Source organism: Sceloporus occidentalis, unplaced genomic scaffold (assembly GCF_023333645.1).
Source record: "Sceloporus occidentalis isolate IW3139 unplaced genomic scaffold, rSceOcc1.0.p SCAF_2, whole genome shotgun sequence".
Lineage (NCBI taxonomy): Eukaryota > Metazoa > Chordata > Lepidosauria > Squamata > Phrynosomatidae > Sceloporus > Sceloporus occidentalis.
The window spans coordinates 37,797,797-37,816,723 of record NW_028316982.1 but is presented as its reverse complement, the minus strand read 5'-3'; the positions used below and the strand labels follow the sequence as shown (position 1 = coordinate 37,816,723).

Sequence of the window (18,927 nt, the reverse complement as noted above, 5' to 3'; positions counted from 1 at the left end):
CATGGGTGTGCAAAATATAGATACCTGGAGAGCCTAGTCTAATATAGTTCTGTGTACTATCATTATTACATGTAACCAACATCTGGAGGTATAATACAATACATGCATAATGCTACACACCGAGTATTCCTTATCCAAAATGCTTGAGACCAGAAGTATTTTGGATTTTGGAATATTTGCATATAACATAATATCTTGTATGTATCAGTATGTATATGCAGATATCATTATGTACATGTACATGGGACCCAAGTCTAAACATTAAATTCATTTGTTTCATACACCCCTTATAAACATAGCCTGAAGGTGATTTAATACACAATATTTTTAATAATTTTGTGCATGAAACAAAAGTTTGGGTATACTGAACCACCAGAAAGCAAAAGTGTCATTATCTCACCCATGTGGACAATTTTGGATTTTGGAGTATTTTGGATTTCAGAATTCCAGAGGGGAACACTCGACCTGTTTTAATACAGTCATAATCTTAGTGTGTCCAAAGACCTGTGCATCAGATTTCGCCTGCAAATAGTTTAGAAACTGTCAAGTTGTACAGGTGCAAGTGCACAAAGGACTTCTAAGCGTCATGCTACACTGAAAGCCCACTTATTGTTACACATACTTACATGCTTCTTATATCTGCTCAGACCCATGAGACAGGGACTCAAAACTCATGGATGTGCAATAGGCAATTCTTAGACTACCATGCCCATCCAAGGAGGTGAAAAAACAAATCAGTGAGACAAGATTAGAACCCAAGAACAATTTACTGCAAGACAAAGCTAAATCAAAATGACTGAACACTGCTGCTTGTCACCTACAGCCCCAGCTAACACCACTCAAATGCATCATTTACAAGCTGCAGTTTGTTCTGAAGAATAATATTTTCTTCCCATGATCTGGGTAGTTCCATGAGGGTGCTCCTTTGCTAGCTTATAGGCAGCCTCCCAGTCTTAAAACAGCTACTTGCCTACTACAGGCTGTATAATATGGATGGTAATACAAGAACCAGACCCTGTCACAAATCCAGATGCCAACTCTGTATCCATGTTTCCTCTAACAGAAACATTACCAGTCTCAATGACATCACCTACAACAGCAGAGGTACATTTATTTGCTGGTCCTCCATGCCTTCCTATGTCATCAATGCCTTTTGTATTGGACAAACAAGACAGTGTATACAGAAGAGGATAAATGGAAATAAATCCAACATGGTAATACCCAAAAAGAGCATTTCAACCATCCTGAACATGCAGTTTCTGACTTACAAGTAGCAGTTCTTGAACAACAAACAAAGGAAAATTGGAATGAGAAACAGCTGAAATAAGACATATTCACAAATTGCAATCCAATCAGCAGAAGTATGACCAGCAACAATGACTTCTTGGCACACTACATATATTAATATTATGTGTGCACAAGTAGGCATGGAACAAAATAATTTCCCACAATAAAGCTTGAGCACAAGGGAACTGACTCTCAATAAGCAGATTCCTTGTTTTCTCACCTCAAACTGATACAGACCAGTATCACCTTACACAGCTTTTGGAGGTCTATGACCAGTGTGGTAAATTGTATCTTTCTTATCACACTGTCCTAGCCCTGCAGTTATGTAACTGCTAATACACCTGAGGTTCATATTAACTCCATCAATGCATCTTTAAAAAATGGGTTGAAATCCACGAAAGCTCATACTAAAATCAGTCTTAAAGGTGCTGCTAGATTCCTTTCTTTCCCCCTCCATTTTATGCTGTAACAGACTAAAATAGCCGCCTCTTGAAATCTCAGCTTTGTATGAATACGCCTTATTTCATGTTCTGCTATGTTTATGGAATGACAAACAGGAGATTTCAGGCATCATCCCCTCAATGCACTTTGACAACATAGAATCATAGAAGATACCACAAGGACCATCCAGTCCAGCGCCCTGCCATGCAGAAATACAATTGGCCCTCTGTATCCATGAATTTTTTATCCACAGATTCAAATATTTGAAAATATTTTCAAAACATATACATTTCAAAAAGCAAAGATTGATTGTGCCATTTTGTATAAGGGACACCATTTTATTAGCTGTTGCATTCAATGGGACTTGAACATCCACAGAATTTGATATCCATGAGAGGATCCCAGAAACAACTTCCAGTGGATACCAAGGGCCCACTGTACACAATCAAAGCACTACTGGCATAGCTATCATGTCACTTCTTGACCTTCTCTAGGCTAAACTCAGCTCCCTTATAGGGCATGGCTTCCGGACCTTTCACCATTTTGGTCACCCTCCTCTCTACATGTTCCAGCTTCTCAATATCCTTCTTGAATTGTGATGCCCAGAACTGGGCAGAGTATTAACTGCCCTGGTTCATGGCTAGGGAATCCTGGGAGCTGTAGTTTATCCAGAGGACGACGACAGGTTTTGCAGCTCCAATCCGAATTCACTCCTGGTCCAACCATGCGAATTCATGTTAAAACGTGATAGATTATCACATGTGATTGCTTTCTATGGGGAGTACTTCCGAGCCAGATCCAAAGTCAATCCAAAGTGACTCCTGATTTTTGTGAATTCAGTTACAAGCGAATTCACAAAAATTGTTTCCAAGCCCACTTCAATTTCAATCTGAATTGGTCTGGTGTGGAATGCAACTTTGCTTCTGTCCTGGTACACCCCCCCCCCCAAAAAAAAAACCCTCCAAGGTGGCAAATTTCCCATGATGCAGTGCTGCAATTTTGCTCCATTTGCTTCCCATGCTCCTTCAAGAATGGAGACTGCATAATATTTCTTTAATAATAACAATAATTTCTTTCCTGCCTCTCCTCAAGGCTGGAGGCAGGGTACCCAAAGGAGAACAAAGCATTGCAAAGTAATAATAATAATAATAATAATAATAATAATAATTTATTAGTTTGCTGAGGCACCAGAGCTCTCTGGCAAAGAAGGCTCAATGTCTCACGACACTACAGTTCCCAGAATTCCATAGCACTAAGCCAGGACAGTTAAAGTGGAGTCAAACTGGATTATTTCCCCAGTGTGGATGCAACCTAAGAGAAGGCAGCTGTTACAAAGGGAAGGAGAGTGGATTGGATTCAGGGAGGTGGTATTTTAAGGAGCATGGAGCATAAGGGAAACCGGATCATTTCTGCACTCTTCCAAAATGGGTCTCTTTCAGATACAAAGGATTTACTTCCAAGTAAAGCTGCAGCTTTTACACTGATTATTTTGCAGTGAATTTTTTAATTAGTAATAATACTAATATTTCCTTAATAATAATAATAAATGGATGGGGGCGCTGATACAGAGGATAGATGTAGATGTAGCTGAAATGGATGGGGGCTCTGACACGGAGGACCCGTTTGGATTTGGCTGCCAGGGATGGGAAAATAGAAGGGAGGAAGAAACGTGAAGCCATCATTCACCTGAGGCTAGCATTCATGTGGAAGTGGAACCAGGAAGTGGCCCCCTTCTTCACCCCAGAAAAGCAAAGGTTCGCAATGCGTTCAGAGCCCCACTGAGCATGCGCAAGGGCCCCAATTTGAATTGGTGACTCCGCATGGTATGTACTGGTGTGGTCATTTATTTTGTACTTGCTTCGTTTTGCCTCAGGAATGAACACAATTCTGCTCTTCACGTAAAATAATCACGTGAATTGCCTTGGATTTGAATTGACTGTTTTCCCTTCCCTTTGGATTTGCTTTGGATTTTAGTTAAATTTCACGTGTGACAAACTCCTCTGACAGAGAAGGCTAAATGTCTGACAAAACTACAGTTCCCAGGATTCCCTAGCACTGAGCCAGGGCAGTTAAAGTGCTCTAACCTGGATTATTTCTGCAGTGTGTTGGACCAAAGATCACTTGTGCAACCAGTTTGGCTCTATAATGACATACGTTTGTATCAATGACATGCGGGGGATTAGAATGGGGTGTGTGAAATAAAAGTAAATACACACGGACAAAAAAAGGCCGGGGGGGGGGGTGAAAGGGAAATTAGTTGTGTTTGCGTATATACTTGCCCCTCCACATTTGCAGCTTTGACTTTTGCAGATCTGATTATTCATGGATTTTATTAATGCATTCTCTTTAGGAATATCTATGTCCTCTGGTGCAATGCTATGGTAAACTTTAACCAAAGGTTGCACTGAAGGACCTAGAGATTCCTAGAGAGAACATGCCACAAGGCCTTTGTAGCCCCTCCAGAACAATTCTATGGTCAATGTCTGCCAGAGAATACTTGCCCATAAGGAAACCATATTTGTCCATAGGGAATCATTGGAGAATACTTGCCCATAAGGGAATCATTGGAGAATTATTTTCCATAGAGAAACCATACTTGCCCATAGGAAACCATTGGAGAACACTGGCTATGGACAATGATGTATGGGCAAGTATGGTTTCTTTATGGGCAAGGACTGCCATCTGTTTCAGTACCTCCCAATGTCTGGCAGAGGATGGCCTGGAGGACCTAGACAGAGATTCCCAGAGAGGGGTTCCCTCAGGTGAAAAACAACAAACGTTTCCCCACATTTCACAGGGTCCCTCCTCTCCTCTTGTGCCCCTGGCCCCTTCCAGGGTTAACCACCCACCCCCCCCCGCTTAATGCTGAGGCTGAGCTCCTTTTTAAATTCTTAAATGTTTTAATTTCAAATTTAATATATTATTATTATGATGATGATGATGATGATTAAAATGTAATTTCTGCAGTGCCTCTTGAGGGGCCCTTGGCCCTGGTCAGGCTGCCTCTCTGAAGAGGGAGAGCCAAGGCTGTCTGCTACGCAGAAGAGAATGATGAGAATCACAAGGGCAGCCAGGGAGGCCTTGTTGTGCGCATGCGCCGAGGAGGAGGAGGAGGAGGAGGAGGGCTCCCTCCCTGGCGCCTAGGCCTCCTTCTCCTTCTTCTCCTTCCAGGCAGGCGCTGCTGCTGCTCCTGGCGCCGTCGTCGTCGCCGCTCTCTCCTCCCCGACATCCCTGGCCCTGAGGAGGAGAAGCCTCAGTCAATCCCCGATGGGCCGCAGGAGCCATGGCCGCCCTTTACCAGAGCGCGGACCCCTCGGCCTCGGCCTCCCCCAACAAGCTCCTGGCCCTGAAGGACGTCCGGCAGGTGAAGGAGGACACCACCCTCGACGAGAAGCTCTTCCTCCTCGCCTGCGACAAAGGTCAGCGAGGCCAGCGGGACCCTCCCTCAGACCCCTCCCTCAGGAGAATTAAGCCCCTTCCAGGGGTCAGGGCTCACTGCTGTGGAATTCTGGGAACTGTCGTTTGTGGCCCCTAGGAGATCATTGGGGAATACTTGTAAGAAACCCTACTTGCCCATAGGGAGTCATTGGGGATTATTTGCCCATAGGGAGTCATTGGGGATCATTTGCCCATAGGGAGTCAATGGGGATCATTTGCCCATAGGGAGTCATTGGGGATCATTTGCCCATAGGGAGTCATTGGGGATCATTTGCCCATAGGGAGTCAATGGGGATCATTTGCCCATAGGGAGTCATTGGGGATCATTTGCCCATAGGGAGTCAATGGGGATCATTTGCCCATAGGGAGTCATTGGGGATCATTTGCCCATAGGGAGTCAATGGGGATCATTTGCCCATAGGGAGTCATTGGGGATCATTTGCCCATAGGGAGTCATTGGGGATCATTTGCCCATAGGGAGTCAATGGGGATCATTTGCCCATAGGGAGTCAATGGGGATCATTTGCCCATAGGGAGTCATTGGGGATCATTTGCCCATAGGGAGTCATTGGGGATCATTTGCCCATAGGGAGTCATTGGGGATCATTTGCCCATAGGGAGTCAATGGGGATCATTTGCCCATAGGGAGTCATTGGGGATCATTTGCCCATAGGGAGTCAATGGGGATCATTTGCCCATAGGGAGTCATTGGGGATTATTTGCCCATAGGGAGTCATTGGGGATCATTTGCCCATAGGGAGTCAATGGGGATCATTTGCCCATAGGGAGTCATTGGGGATCATTTGCCCATAGGGAGTCATTGGGGATCATTTGCCCATAGGGAGTCATTGGGGATCATTTGCCCATAGGGAGTCAATGGGGATCATTTGCCCATAGGGAGTCATTGGGGATCATTTGCCCATAGGGAGTCAATGGGGATCATTTGCCCATAGGGAGTCATTGGGGATCATTTGCCCATAGGGAGTCATTGGGGATCATTTGCCCACAGGGAGTCAATGGGGATCATTTGCCCATAGGGAGTCATTGGGGATCATTTGCCCATAGAGAATCTTAGAATCCTAGAGTTGGAAGAGAGCGCAAGGGCCATCCAGTCCAACCCCCTGCCGTGCAGGAACTCTCAAAGCATCCCCAATAGATGGCCATTGGGGAACACTTACTCATAGAGAATAATTGGGGAATACTTGCCCATTGAGAAACCCTACTTGCCCATAGGAAATCATATGGCCATATTTACTATGGGCAAGTATTTTCCAATGATTCTCTATGGGCAAGTATGGTTACTCTATGGGCAAGGATTTTCATTTGTTTTAGTACCTCCCAATGTCCAGAATGTCTATAGACTCACTCAAGTCCAAAACACACTGCAGAGATAATCCAGTCTGAGACCGCTTCAACATTGGTTCAGTGTTAGAGATTCCTGGGAATTGTAGTTTGTTGTGGCACCAGAGCTCTTTCTCTCTGACAGAGAAGGCTAAATGTCTCACAATAAACTTAAATGTAAACACTGTAAGACATGATTTCCTTTTAAGAAAATAAAGAGTTTGTGTGTGTGTGTGTGTGTGTGTGTATAAAACTACACTTCCCAGGATTCCCTAGCACTGAGCCAGGGCAGTTAAAGCGGTCTCAAACTGGATTGTTTCTGCACTGTGTCTTGGACCTTAAATTGGGCTGCATCCCCACTGCAGAAATGGTCCAGGTTTGGTGCCACTTGTTTGTTGAGTCAACTACACTTTGCAGAATTCCATAGCCTTGAGCCACGGCCCTTAAAGTGGTCTTAAACCAGATTATTTCTGCAATGCGGATGCAGCCAGTGTTTCAACCAACTACACTTCCCAGAATTCCCATAGCCTTAAGCCATGGTCCTTAAAGTGGGGCCAAAGTGGATCATTCCTGCGATGGAAATGGTGAGAGCCGGCATGGTGCAGTCAGTGGCTTGAACAATGGGGCTACAACTCTGGAGAACAGGGCCATATAAACCCATGGGGTGATCTTGGGCAAGTCACACCCTCTCAGCCTCAGAGGATGGCTATGGCAACCCCCTCTCTGAAGAAACTTGCTGGTCTTTTTGTATTGTTGGTATAGGTGATTATTACATGGTGAAGAAGCTTTTGGAAGAGAATAGTGCTGGTGAAATGAATATAAATTGTGTGGATGTCCTTGGAAGAAATGCTATTACAATAACTATAGAAAATGAGAATCTAGACATACTACAGCTTCTCCTAGATTATGGTTGCCAGGTACTGTAAACCCCCCCCCTCTTTTTTTTTTACAAGTTCTTTTAGAAGAAAAAAAAAGGAATTCCTTCTTTTTAAATTTTAAAAAGTATATTTTCTCCAATAATATGCAGTTCATTTGTATCCCTTTCATGTTTTTTAGTCTACAGATGCGCTCTTGGTGGCCATTGACTCAGAAGTTGTGGGGGCTGTGGATATACTACTTAATCATCGACCAAAACGATCCAGTAGACCAACAATAGTTGTTAGTATTGCTTTAATTTAAACGTACAGCTACAGTAGCCAAATCTTTGTATTAAGCCTGTATGGGATCTTGGGTTAATCTCAGAAACTCTGATGGGCAAATTGGAGACAATTTTGATTACCAGTATATGGCCGGGCAGACTCTTTTCTCCTATATTCTTGAAGCAAGGTTGGGTGAATTATGGCCCTCCAGATGTTGTCAAACTGCACTTCCCAGCATTATGCTGGCTAAGGCAGATGGGAACTGTAGTAGTCCACAATATCTGAAGAACCACATTTTACTCACTCCTGATGTAAATGATAAGGGTTCTAAAATATTGGTATCCTATAGGCTTGGATACATAGACATAGAGTAAACCAACTGTGACCTGGATGCATTTATTATAAGGAGAATAGCACTTATTCTTGTTTCTTGCTAATTCTCAACATCTTTTTCTATTACATTTCAAATTAAATTTTAGGGAGTAATCAGATGTTTCAATTCAAATGACCACTTGTAGATTGATAGTCAGATGTATATTTTTGTATCATTTTGAGCAGTTGCTTGGACAGAGCTTTGTGTAGTTTTGTGTGTATGAATATGCACTTGGATCATTGGGACTGAAAAGACATAATCTATTATGTTTGGGATTGACCCTGTCTAAAATAGCTGTAAGCCCCTTACAATACAAAGGGGTGACCTGTGGGCAGATGAATCTCTTATCTGCTTTCCATGTGGCCACCAGACCAGGACAACTGCTGCCCAATTTTCTAGTCGAACTAGTTCATTATTTATCAGGTTCGTAGTTGAGAGAGAAGAGCCTTCATGATGTAGTGGTTTGACTATTGGACTAGGACAATAGTCAAATCCCTACTCAGCCAAGGAAAACTACTGGTGGTCTTGAAAAAGTCACACTTTCTTGGCCTGACAGGAAGCCAAGGACAACCCTGCCCCCCAACAAATGCTGCCAAGAAAACTCCATGATAGGTTCACCTAAGGCAGCATTTCCCAACCTTTGTTGGACCGCGACCCCCATTGGGGAGGAAAGTCCCGCCCATGGCCCCCCTGATAGGTTGGGAGGCCAGGAAGGGGCGGGATTTTCGACTGCATACAAGCCCCAGCAGGCTTTGCAGCCGGAAGTCCCGCCCCTTCCCAGCCTCCCAACCAATTAGGGAGGCCACTAGGGGAGAAGGGGCGGGACTTCCGGCCGCAAAGGCCTCTGGGGCTTGCAGTCCCGTCCCCTTCTCCCCGTGGTTGCCTGGCAGCCGCGGGGAGAAGAGGAGGAGGCAGCCCCGACTGTCGTTTCCTCCCCGCGGCTTTCTGGCAGCGGCGGGAAGGGAGGGAAGGAGGAGGAGGAGGCCCCCCACCCCTCTTTTCTTTCTTCCCCGCGGCTGTCTGGCAGCCGCGGAAGGAAGGGAAGGAGGAGGAGGCGGCCCCCACCCCTCTTTTCTTTCTTCCCCGCGGCTGTCTGGCAGCCGCGGAAGGAAGGGAAGGAGGAGGAGGCGGCCCCCACCCCTCTTTTCCTTCCTCCCCGCGGCTGTCTGGCAGCCGCAGGAAGGGAGGGAAGGAGGAGAAGGCGGCCCCCACCCCCTTTCCTTCTTTCCTGCGGCTGTCTGGCAGTGGCGGGAAGGGAGGAAAGGAGGAGGAGGAGGCCCCCCACCCCTCTTTTCTTTCCTCCCCGCGGCTGTCTGGCAGCCGCGGAAGGAAGGGAAGGAGGAGGAGGCGGCCCCCACCCCTCTTTTCCTTCCTCCCCGCGGCTGTCTGGCAGCCGCGGGAAGGGAGGGAAGGAGGAGGAGGCGGCCCCGCCCCCATCACCTTCTCCGTGCGAGGGCCTGTGCCAGGGCCAGCCCTTGCAGGGAGAAGGGAAAGAGGAGGGAGCCCCGCCCCCTCCCCCTTTCCTTCGCAGTGCCTGCGCTAGTGCCAGCACCCGCTGAGAAAATGGGAGGCGGAGGCAGGAGGGATTCCCAACCTGGTGACCCCCAGGTTGGGAACCCCTGACCTAAGGGTCTCTAAAAGTTAGAAATTACTTGAAAGCACAGAATAAGTAGTTGGGAAAAGATGTCCTGGTGATCCTATTAGTCACACCAAGTTGCAGCCTTGGTTATCTCCTCCAGCCCTCCCTCCTCCAGTTAATACTGTACCATGATTCCTGTTTCCCTGCTGCTAATAGTAGTGGACAGTTGGCAGGTCCATTTGGGATTGCTGTTTTCATTGGAAATTGTTGCAGGAAGCAGAGCTATGGATGAGGATAGAGGGAGGGCTTTGAACTTTGCCTCTCCTCAGTTATCCTAATACAGAGATGGTTGTTTCTCCACTGCTAACAGCAATGGAGAGAGAACAATTTGGGTATAATCTAAAGCAGTACTTCTTTTTTTTAAAAAGTAAAGGTATTCCCCATTGACAAGGTTGTCAAGTTGTGTCCGACCATAGAGGGCGGTTCTCATCTCCGTTACGAAGCCAAAGAGCCAGCATTATCAGACTACTCTGTGATCATGTGGCCAGCATGATTGCAAAGAACGCTATTTACCTTTCTGCCGGAGTGGTACCTGTTTATCCACTTGCATTTGCATGCTTTCGAACTGCTAGGTTGACAGAAGCTGGGACTAGTGATGGGAGCTCACCCCATCATGCGGTACCTGGGCCTCGAACTGGCAACCTGCTGATCTTGCAATCAGCAGAGTTAGCATCTTAACCACTTGAGCCACTTCTTTAAACTGCTGGATTTTCTCCCCACTGTGCCAGGGTCCAGCACCATATTTGTGGCCGCTGGCTACAGTTGTTTCTTTCTTTCCTGGAAATTATCCAGGGACCGGCAGTTATGTCTTGGGAACCAACACTGGTTCATGGACCAGCACTTTGAGTAGCATTGTTTTAAATTATTCTTTGATCTTGTTCCCTGATTTCAACAGCATTTGGGAGTGGGAGGTGGTTAAGACACTGACTCTGTTGACTGCAAGATTGGCAGGTTGGCAGTTCGAGGCCCATGATGGGATGAGCTCCCATCACTAGTCCCAGCTTCTGCCATCCTAGCAGTTTGAAAGCATGCAAATGCAAGTAGATAAATAGGTATTTCTCTGGTGGGAGGTTAAACAGAGTTCTGTGCAATCATGCTGGCCACACGATCACAGAGTAGTCTCTGACAATGCTGGCTCTTCGGCTTAGTAATGGAGATGAGCACCGTCCCCTATGGTTGGACACGACTTGACAACTTTGTCAACGGGGAATACCTTTACCTTTACCGTTTTAAACTGTCACATCCTTATGAGCTGGAAGGGAAGAATATGCATGTCTGCCTCTCTGGCTTGTATATCATGTTTGTATATATGCATGCCTATGTGGCTCCAATTGTTTGTTAGATGACTTTATTAAGATGAAGAGCATCATATTGAAAGGATAACTAGACACATACAGACTTTGGCTTTTTCATTGTCTTTCACTAAGAGGAATATCTCTTTTAAATGATATTGTAGGGCCATGTTCATTTGTTGAGTTACATTTTTTCAGCAAACACATTCAGTTGAAGACATTTTTGAATTTAAAAATAGGACACCACCAGAAGTAGAATGTTTTATGTTTCATATTAAAGTTTTAAGATTTGATTTCTGAATTAATAATTCATAAAGTTTAATTTATTTTCTGAAATGTATCTTTTTCTGTTGTAGAAATTAATGGAACGTATACAAAATCCAGAATATTCAACAACCATGGATGTGGCACCAGTTATTTTAGCTGCTCACCGTAATAACTATGAAATCCTTACTATGCTGTTAAAGCAGGACGTGTCATTACCCAAACCTCATGCTGTGGGCTGTGAATGCACACTGTGTACAGCTAAGAACAAAAAAGATAGCTTACGGCACTCCAGGTTACTGTAATTAGCTCTTTATTCATGCATAAAATTTCATCTCTAATTTTTGGTAGCACTTCAAAGCAACGTAGGATAGATATTTAGGCCACCAATTAAAAAGACAGAGATAAATTGCTGATGTAGTAGATAGATTTATGGAAATATTTTTGTGTATAAGATTTATGAACTTAACCAAGAATTGTCTTAATAGTAGCAACGAATTCTCTTTCTGGTATTAAATGCAAGTAATACATCTTTTAAACTGAGAATAGCATTGTGGTTTTTTTAAGCCATTAAAGATTTGAGTATGTAGAACTGAGTGGAAGATTTTGGGGTCAGGTACTCTTTTATCATTTCTGATGGGGCAGGATGGAAACAAGATTTAGGAGAGTCTTCTAAGCAGCAGTGGTGCCATTAGGGTTAGTGTCACCCAGTGCAGTAATTCATGGTATCACCACCCATTGACATTCTCCCAAACCACACCATACTTAGTGATGCCTTTTATACTAATGTTACTCATAAATTGTAATTCTTATATGTTGCTGAGTGTAATGGCAATAGTTGTGACATAAACAACTAGCAATGTTAAAATTATACCTTCAAATTATAATAAGATATGCATAGCCAAAATGTATTTACATGTACATAGTTTCATGTAGTTAAAGGGAAAATTTGGTAAAATGTGATGTTTTTAAATATTTTTTATAAGATAATTTTAAAATTTAATAAAAAATTAAAAATTAAAAAAATCATGAAGACTTTCCCCTCCCATTGAGCCTTGCCCCACCTGTACCATCTCTTTCACCGAGCTGCTGCATTTTAAAGGGACACAGGAAAATGCCACAGCCCATTTCTGCTAAAAGGCAGACGTTTGGGGAGCAGTGGTGTCACCCCCCTCCTCCTTTATGGTGTAACCTGGTACACTGTGCATCCCTTGGACTTCTCTAATGACACCCTTACTAAGCAGTATCCTAAAAGCTTGTCAGAGTGCAATCCTATATTATCTAATCAGAAGTAAATCTTATTTGCTGCAGTGATGCTTACTCCCAGGTAATTGAATACAGGATTGCAGTCTCACACGGCAGGGAACCAGTTACACAAGGCTGTTCTTATTAGTAATCTAACATAATGTGATTGCAAATGGTAGCTAGCATAGCAACTGAACTTTTATTGTTTTGTTGCATGGGAAGTGCTTCTAGTTATTACACTTGCAGTTTTGAAGTTTGATTTCCAATATAATGGACATTCTCCATGTATTCACTACAGTTTTTCTATTAATACCCATGTGTGTATTCTTTAGAAATTATTGATGCTTGGCACCTTCATTGAACTCAGTTGTAGTTGCATAGCTTCCTGAAATGCCAATATAAACAGTATAATTTGTGACTTATGTTGGTGAGTACACTCCTGTCTTAAACACTAATTAGTAGGCAGAGTAAATCTTAGGATCAGTTTATCAATATTTTTTTCTTTAGGCTGGAGCTAAAACCCATGTCAGCAATTTGGTACCACATATAAAATCATAGAATTAGAAGGGACCAAAAGGGCCATCCAGTTCAGCCACATGCCATGCAGAAATAAATAACTAAAGCACACCTGGAACATGGCCATCCACACACTGTTTAAAATCCTTCAAAGAAGGAGAGTCTGCCGTATGCTTCAAGTGTTATATGTCTTTTCTCTTAGTGAAAGTGATATTAAATGTAGATATGAGATTTGTAAAAATTATGCATGATAAGGAAACACAAAGCTTTAAAACAATGATATAAAATAAAACTGTTTTTTAAAGATGCATTCTCTGACATTTTCTTTATAGATTCCGTCTTGATATTTATCGATGTTTGGCCAGTCCTGCCTTGATAATGTTGACAGAAGATGATCCAATTCTGAGAGCCTTTGAACTTAGTGCAGACTTAAGAGAACTAAGTCTTGTAGAAGTTGAATTCAGGTACAGATAAAAAGCTGAGCTTGCTTTATTCTTTCTTTTTCTACATATAATTGAATTCATTCATGTCGACTTCATGCATGGTTCAACAAAATCCAAATTATTAGTGTAGAATAAACACCAATTGCAAAGGCTCAGTGAAGACTATTAAATCTTCATTGGCAGCTGTCAGCTTGCATGTCAATAGGATGGTAAATTTGTTTCAGGTTGTAGCTTGATCTGTCCAAGGTGCTGAACCCTTGTTAACTGAAGCCAACTTTGACTTATAATGGCCATATGAATGAGAGACCTCCAGATCATACCTTAAATTGTTGGTGTTCTTCTCTCCAGTTTTTTTGTCTCCTTTCTCAAATTCTAAATGACTTAAATATACACAACAACAACAACAACATCAAAATCCTGCTTTACATATGATGTGTTCAGCATACAAGTAAACTAGATAGGGTGGTAAAATGCAGCCTTGCATGACCCTCTTACCAATTGGAAACCATTTTGTTTCTCTATATTTTGTCCTGACAGCAGCCTTTTGTCTTGAGTTTAAGTTATACATCAGAATAACCAAATGCTGTGGTGCACCCATTTTTCTAAGAATGTAGCATAGTTTTTCATGGTCTGCACAAAGGCTTTGCTATAATCTATAAAGCATAGGCTGATTTCCCCCCTGAAATTCTTTGGTGTGCTCCGTTATCCAATGTGTTTGCAATATTATGACTAGTGCTTCTTCCTTTCCTGAACTGTAACCACCTGCCAAATAGTTTTAATGCCTGGGATAGCTCCTTTATAGTTTGGTCTATAAGCTTGGAATGGATTCACCATTTTCCTGACATGGGAACCGCCAGCCTCCACTGGTTTTAAATTAATAATATAGAACTTTAAATTAGAATTTATCTCAGAGATCCCTGATAGTTGAGTTGATTATGGCAGAATCTACAATTGCAGATCTAATCTAATCAGTTGTAAGACCCATGAGCTCTGCAACCCATATTTACATTCTAGTAGAAATCAATGGAAGCTAAAATGTTTCTGAGCTATGCCTTCCTTCCATCTTATTGGTCTGCGCAGTAAGTACCAATGTCAGCTTCTGAAACTAAAAATTCATTTAATTTTCAATTGTCCAAATTGCATCTCGACTACATGATACACTAGCCATATAGGTGACTTTCTCTTTTTAATTTACAAAGAAGTGTGTGTACATTGGGAGAGATTTAAGAAAAATGGTCAAGGGAGTGGGGAAGCTGAAACTCCCTTGCTTGACTGCAGTGTTTCTACAGAGCATCTCCTGCACTATACTACATGTTAACTGTATTGTGTATCTTGACTCTGTATATCTAGGATTTTAGGCTCTTAAATTGTATAACAGAAATATTTAGCAGCAAACCAATATATTGGAATGTTTAGAACAGTCAAATTAATATGCATCACTGAAGACATACATGGATTACACAATGGGAAATAGATTCAAAATCGGTTTTAAATAGTTTCTTTAAATAGCTTTGGTTTTTAACTCGGTGCAGTCTGGTATTTGCTCCTGGTCCTGGAAGTATCTTTGTGCTTTTATGCTGATGTTGGGTATCAAAAGTATGTTAGTATCTGTCACTTTCTGTATTTCCTAGAAATGATTATGAAGAGCTAGCCCAGCAGTGTAAAACCTTTGCTAAAGATCTGCTTGCACAGGCACGGAACTCCAGGGAACTTGAAGTTATTCTGAACCATACAGCAAGTGATGAGCATGTTGATAAAAGAGGACTGTTAGAAGAAAGAATGAATTTGAGTCGTTTAAAGCTTGCTATTAAGTATAATCAAAAGGAAGTATGTATTTTCCATTGATTTATTACAGAAATTAACCAAAATGAATGTCAGTGTTTCTGTGGATTGAAAATATGCAATGGTACTGCAGTTGTTGTACCTAAATTACATTGATAGAATAAAAGTCGAAAGTAAAGATCATTTTTATTATAACAGTTCCTTATTTGATCACTTTCAAAAAAATTCCCCAACATTCTAAATATTTTGTTTGAATTGTTTCTCATATCTGTTCTCAGTCATCAGACTTTGTGGTGGTTTCTTATGTTATAATGCTGGAAGAAAAGCCACAAAAGTTTCCCAGAAAATAGTCCTAGCAATGTTCTGCTTTCCTAAATATCTCTGGGAACAGAATTCTTCATGTATATAGGAGGTCTGCTTTTCAGATGCTGTTGTGAATACAGAATACCATGTGAAATCACTCAGATATTGTGGTAAGGGAAGACCATTGTTAAGATTATATTTAAGCTTTATTAATTTTCATTGAATTGCTCCACTGCTAGCAAAAGCATAAAAGGAGTTTCAGGTAACATGTAAATTTCTATTAGCACCTAAGTTCTACAGTCAGAATTTAAGTTTTATTTAAAAGTATCCTTTATATTACTTCACATTGTAAGCTAATTATTTCTAGTTCTTCATGGTTTAAACAAAGCTTGAATCTTCACTGGCAGCTTTTATTGACATGCAATTATTTTCCTATTACAGTTTGTTTCTCAGTCTAATTGCCAACAATTTCTCAATACTGTCTGGTTTGGACAAATGGCTGGTTATCGTCGCAAGCACACATTTAAGAAGATTTTGACAGTCTTAACAGTTGGCATCTTTTGGCCACTGCTATCTTTTTGTTATTTATTGGCCCCCAAATCTCGAATAGGCCGAATCATCCACACTCCTTTTATGAAGTTTATTATTCATGGAGCTTCATACTTCACATTTCTGCTCTTACTTAACTTGTACTCAGTTGTGTACAATGAAGATAAAAAGAACACCATGGGGCCTGCATTGGAGAGAATAGACTACCTTCTAATACTGTGGCTTGTTGGTAAGTATAAAATAGGAACAAAATTATTGTCAAAATTCTAACATTGGATCTCCCATTCTTCCTCAAAGGTATTTTCTTATGATGTAAAGAAGTATCTTATCCACCTCTAATTCTGATGGGGGAGAAACATAGCAATCTTTCATATAGTTTGGGGAAATTATATTTCATTTTACCAGGTTTTGGGTACTATTAACCAGGTTTATACTTTTGTAGGTGTAACTGATTATGCTGCAACTGGAACCATTAAGCTAAGTTTAAAGTACAGTGGGACCTTGGTATCCACGGACTTGCTATCTGCAAATTTAAGCATCCATGGACAGCAAGCCCCCGTTGTCCCCAATGGTGGCACGTGCACATGGTCACACCGTCATTTGGGACAGCCCCCACTGTCCCCATTGGTGAGTGCACATGGCTGCCACGCCATTAGGGACAATGGCACTTCACCTGAAGTCCTGTTGTCCTTAACAGCAGCACAGCTGCACGCACACGCCACCATTGGGGACAACGAGACTTGAGGTCCTGTGGATTTTGGTATCCATGAAGGGAGGGGTCCAGAACAGATCCCTGCAGATACCAAGTTCCCATTGTATGTCCACCAACTTTATCTTAGGAGTTTTTGTATTAGCACTATGAGTTTTTCTTTATTTGATAAACATTGAATCTAGGCATTGACCTTGAATTAAATAGCTTTATAATCAGTGTAATGAAAAAACTTTTTAAACAATGACACTGGGAAAATTATTTTGCTTAAATGAGTTTGTTATACGTATCAACTTTTTCTGTATTGGAGAAACTATCGTTGTCAGGACAAGTGACTGAATTTACACAAACAGTTATACAATTGGCATGCTTTTTATGTAACATGGCAGCAGAGGCATGGGTATTTGTTGTTGGTTTGATGTACTATATTTATAAACTGTTCTATATTTAAGAAAAAAATCAGGATAATATAAACAGTGAAAACATTTTAATATCTTACTATAGGGTAGTGGCTTGAGTTTGGATTAGAACTCTGGGAGGCTGGAGTTCAAATCCCTGCTCAGACATGGAAATCAATTGTGTGACCTTGGTCATGTCAGCCTTATAGGAAGGCACTGGCAACATGCTTCTGAATGAATCTTGCCAAAAAACCCAACAACCTTGAGATAGGTTTGCCTCCAGGCTGTCTTATGTTGGAAACCTGTAATCAAAATTGTGATTTGCAGATCCAGATCCTGATTGTGTTTGCACTGCTGCTGTTAATGCAGAAACAGCAGCTATGGCAACTAGGGGGAAATGGTTGGGTTACCTGAGGCTCTCTGAGCTATATAGAGTGCATCCAAAGGCCATTTGTAGCCTGCTAACTGGAATTACCCACCTGTAATTCACAATGTACAGTAAATTTAATACATGGAAATACTGTTAATGTAGGAAGTTTCATTGTGTGAAGTAACTCAAGTTCATAAAAGAACTTGAATGGGCCCTGTGTGCATACGGGGGGGAAGCAAAAAATCTTTATGTGTCCTTACTATGTATACAATGAACTTGTGACGTGGCCTATATGTCCATGTGTTTGTGTGCAATTTCCATCCTATTTTGGAAAGAAAGATTAATGAACCATGTATGCATGTGATCCCTATAAAAATTAGATGGGGTGGGGGCAATAGTGGAACAAATGGAGTCTGAACATCCACATATTTAGAACATGTGTACAAATGTATGTTAATTATCCATCTTTCAGTAACTATAGAACCAGCAGAGGGAGCACAGACATGTACTTTCCATGTGTAACCATCAATCTTTGCTATGCTTTTCTAGGTACAAATAAAGGTGCAAACTATATTTTTGCCACTAATTCCTGCCTTTCATCTTATGGGGGAAATAGTATTTCAATAATACTAGTGCCATATGCTTTATATTCTCAGTTATTTGGGATTATGTATGATGCTTATGTTGCTGGTATTTATTTGATTTGTATTTTGTTTTTCTCTCACTCTCACTCATGATGGCTCCTAGTAATATTAAAATATTAATATTTTAATATTTCATTAAAAAATGAAGACCAAATAAAAAAAATTAAATTAAAAGCATAGCCTAAAATAAATAACCTAAAATAGCCTAAAGTAAATAAAAACAATTTTAAAACACATCACTAAGAAAAGTACACCATTCAACACTTAACAAGCCCTGTCCTTGTATGCTTGAAGAACTGTAACTTTTTGTGGTAAATTGTCTATACATGTGTGAAACTATTAATGGCCTGAATCTTGTTGGTTAGTCCTAACTATAGAATAGACCAATTCAATCAGTTGTCAAATGGTGGATAAATAAGTAATTTGACTGAATCAAAGGATGTTCGCTACTCGAGACTAAGAGTAGAATTCAGTTTTACTTTTAATATTTACTACTGACAGAAGAATACCAACAGGTAATATCAATTACATGGAGTAGATATTTTACTTAGCAAATAATTTTGTTCCATGCAGTCCTTCTAAGACACATTTCTTTTTCTTTTTAATCTCATTGATTATGGTTGGCATAGGTCAGAGAGGTAAGAATATAAAACTGTGGTAAAGAGTAAATAATTCACATATGTGTTATTGATGATGACTCTTTATGGTTTGCTCCAAAGAGCTGTACTAGTAAACAATTTTTTTTTTCTCTTCA

The 18,927-nt window shown here is 41.4% G+C and overlaps 1 protein-coding gene across 2 annotated transcripts in view; it reads left to right on the top strand.

Moving 5' to 3' along the window:
- The first annotated feature begins 4,912 nt into the window (after positions 1–4,912).
- Positions 4,913–18,927, top strand: part of TRPC1 (transient receptor potential cation channel subfamily C member 1) — a 34,829-nt gene continuing 20,814 nt past the window's right edge. Inside the window, exons 1-7 of one of the 2 annotated variants that reach the window (XM_089509103.1) lie at positions 4,913–5,147; positions 7,270–7,424; positions 7,564–7,665; positions 11,307–11,515; positions 13,308–13,439; positions 15,050–15,245; positions 15,945–16,281. In XM_089509103.1, coding sequence (XP_089365229.1) covers positions 5,012–5,147; positions 7,270–7,424; positions 7,564–7,665; positions 11,307–11,515; positions 13,308–13,439; positions 15,050–15,245; positions 15,945–16,281 — 1,267 coding nt within the window. In that variant the 5' untranslated portion in view covers positions 4,913–5,011. The remainder of the gene's footprint in view (positions 5,148–7,269; positions 7,425–7,563; positions 7,666–11,306; positions 11,516–13,307; positions 13,440–15,049; positions 15,246–15,944; positions 16,282–18,927) is intronic. The other variant, XM_089509104.1, reaches the window with a different exon arrangement.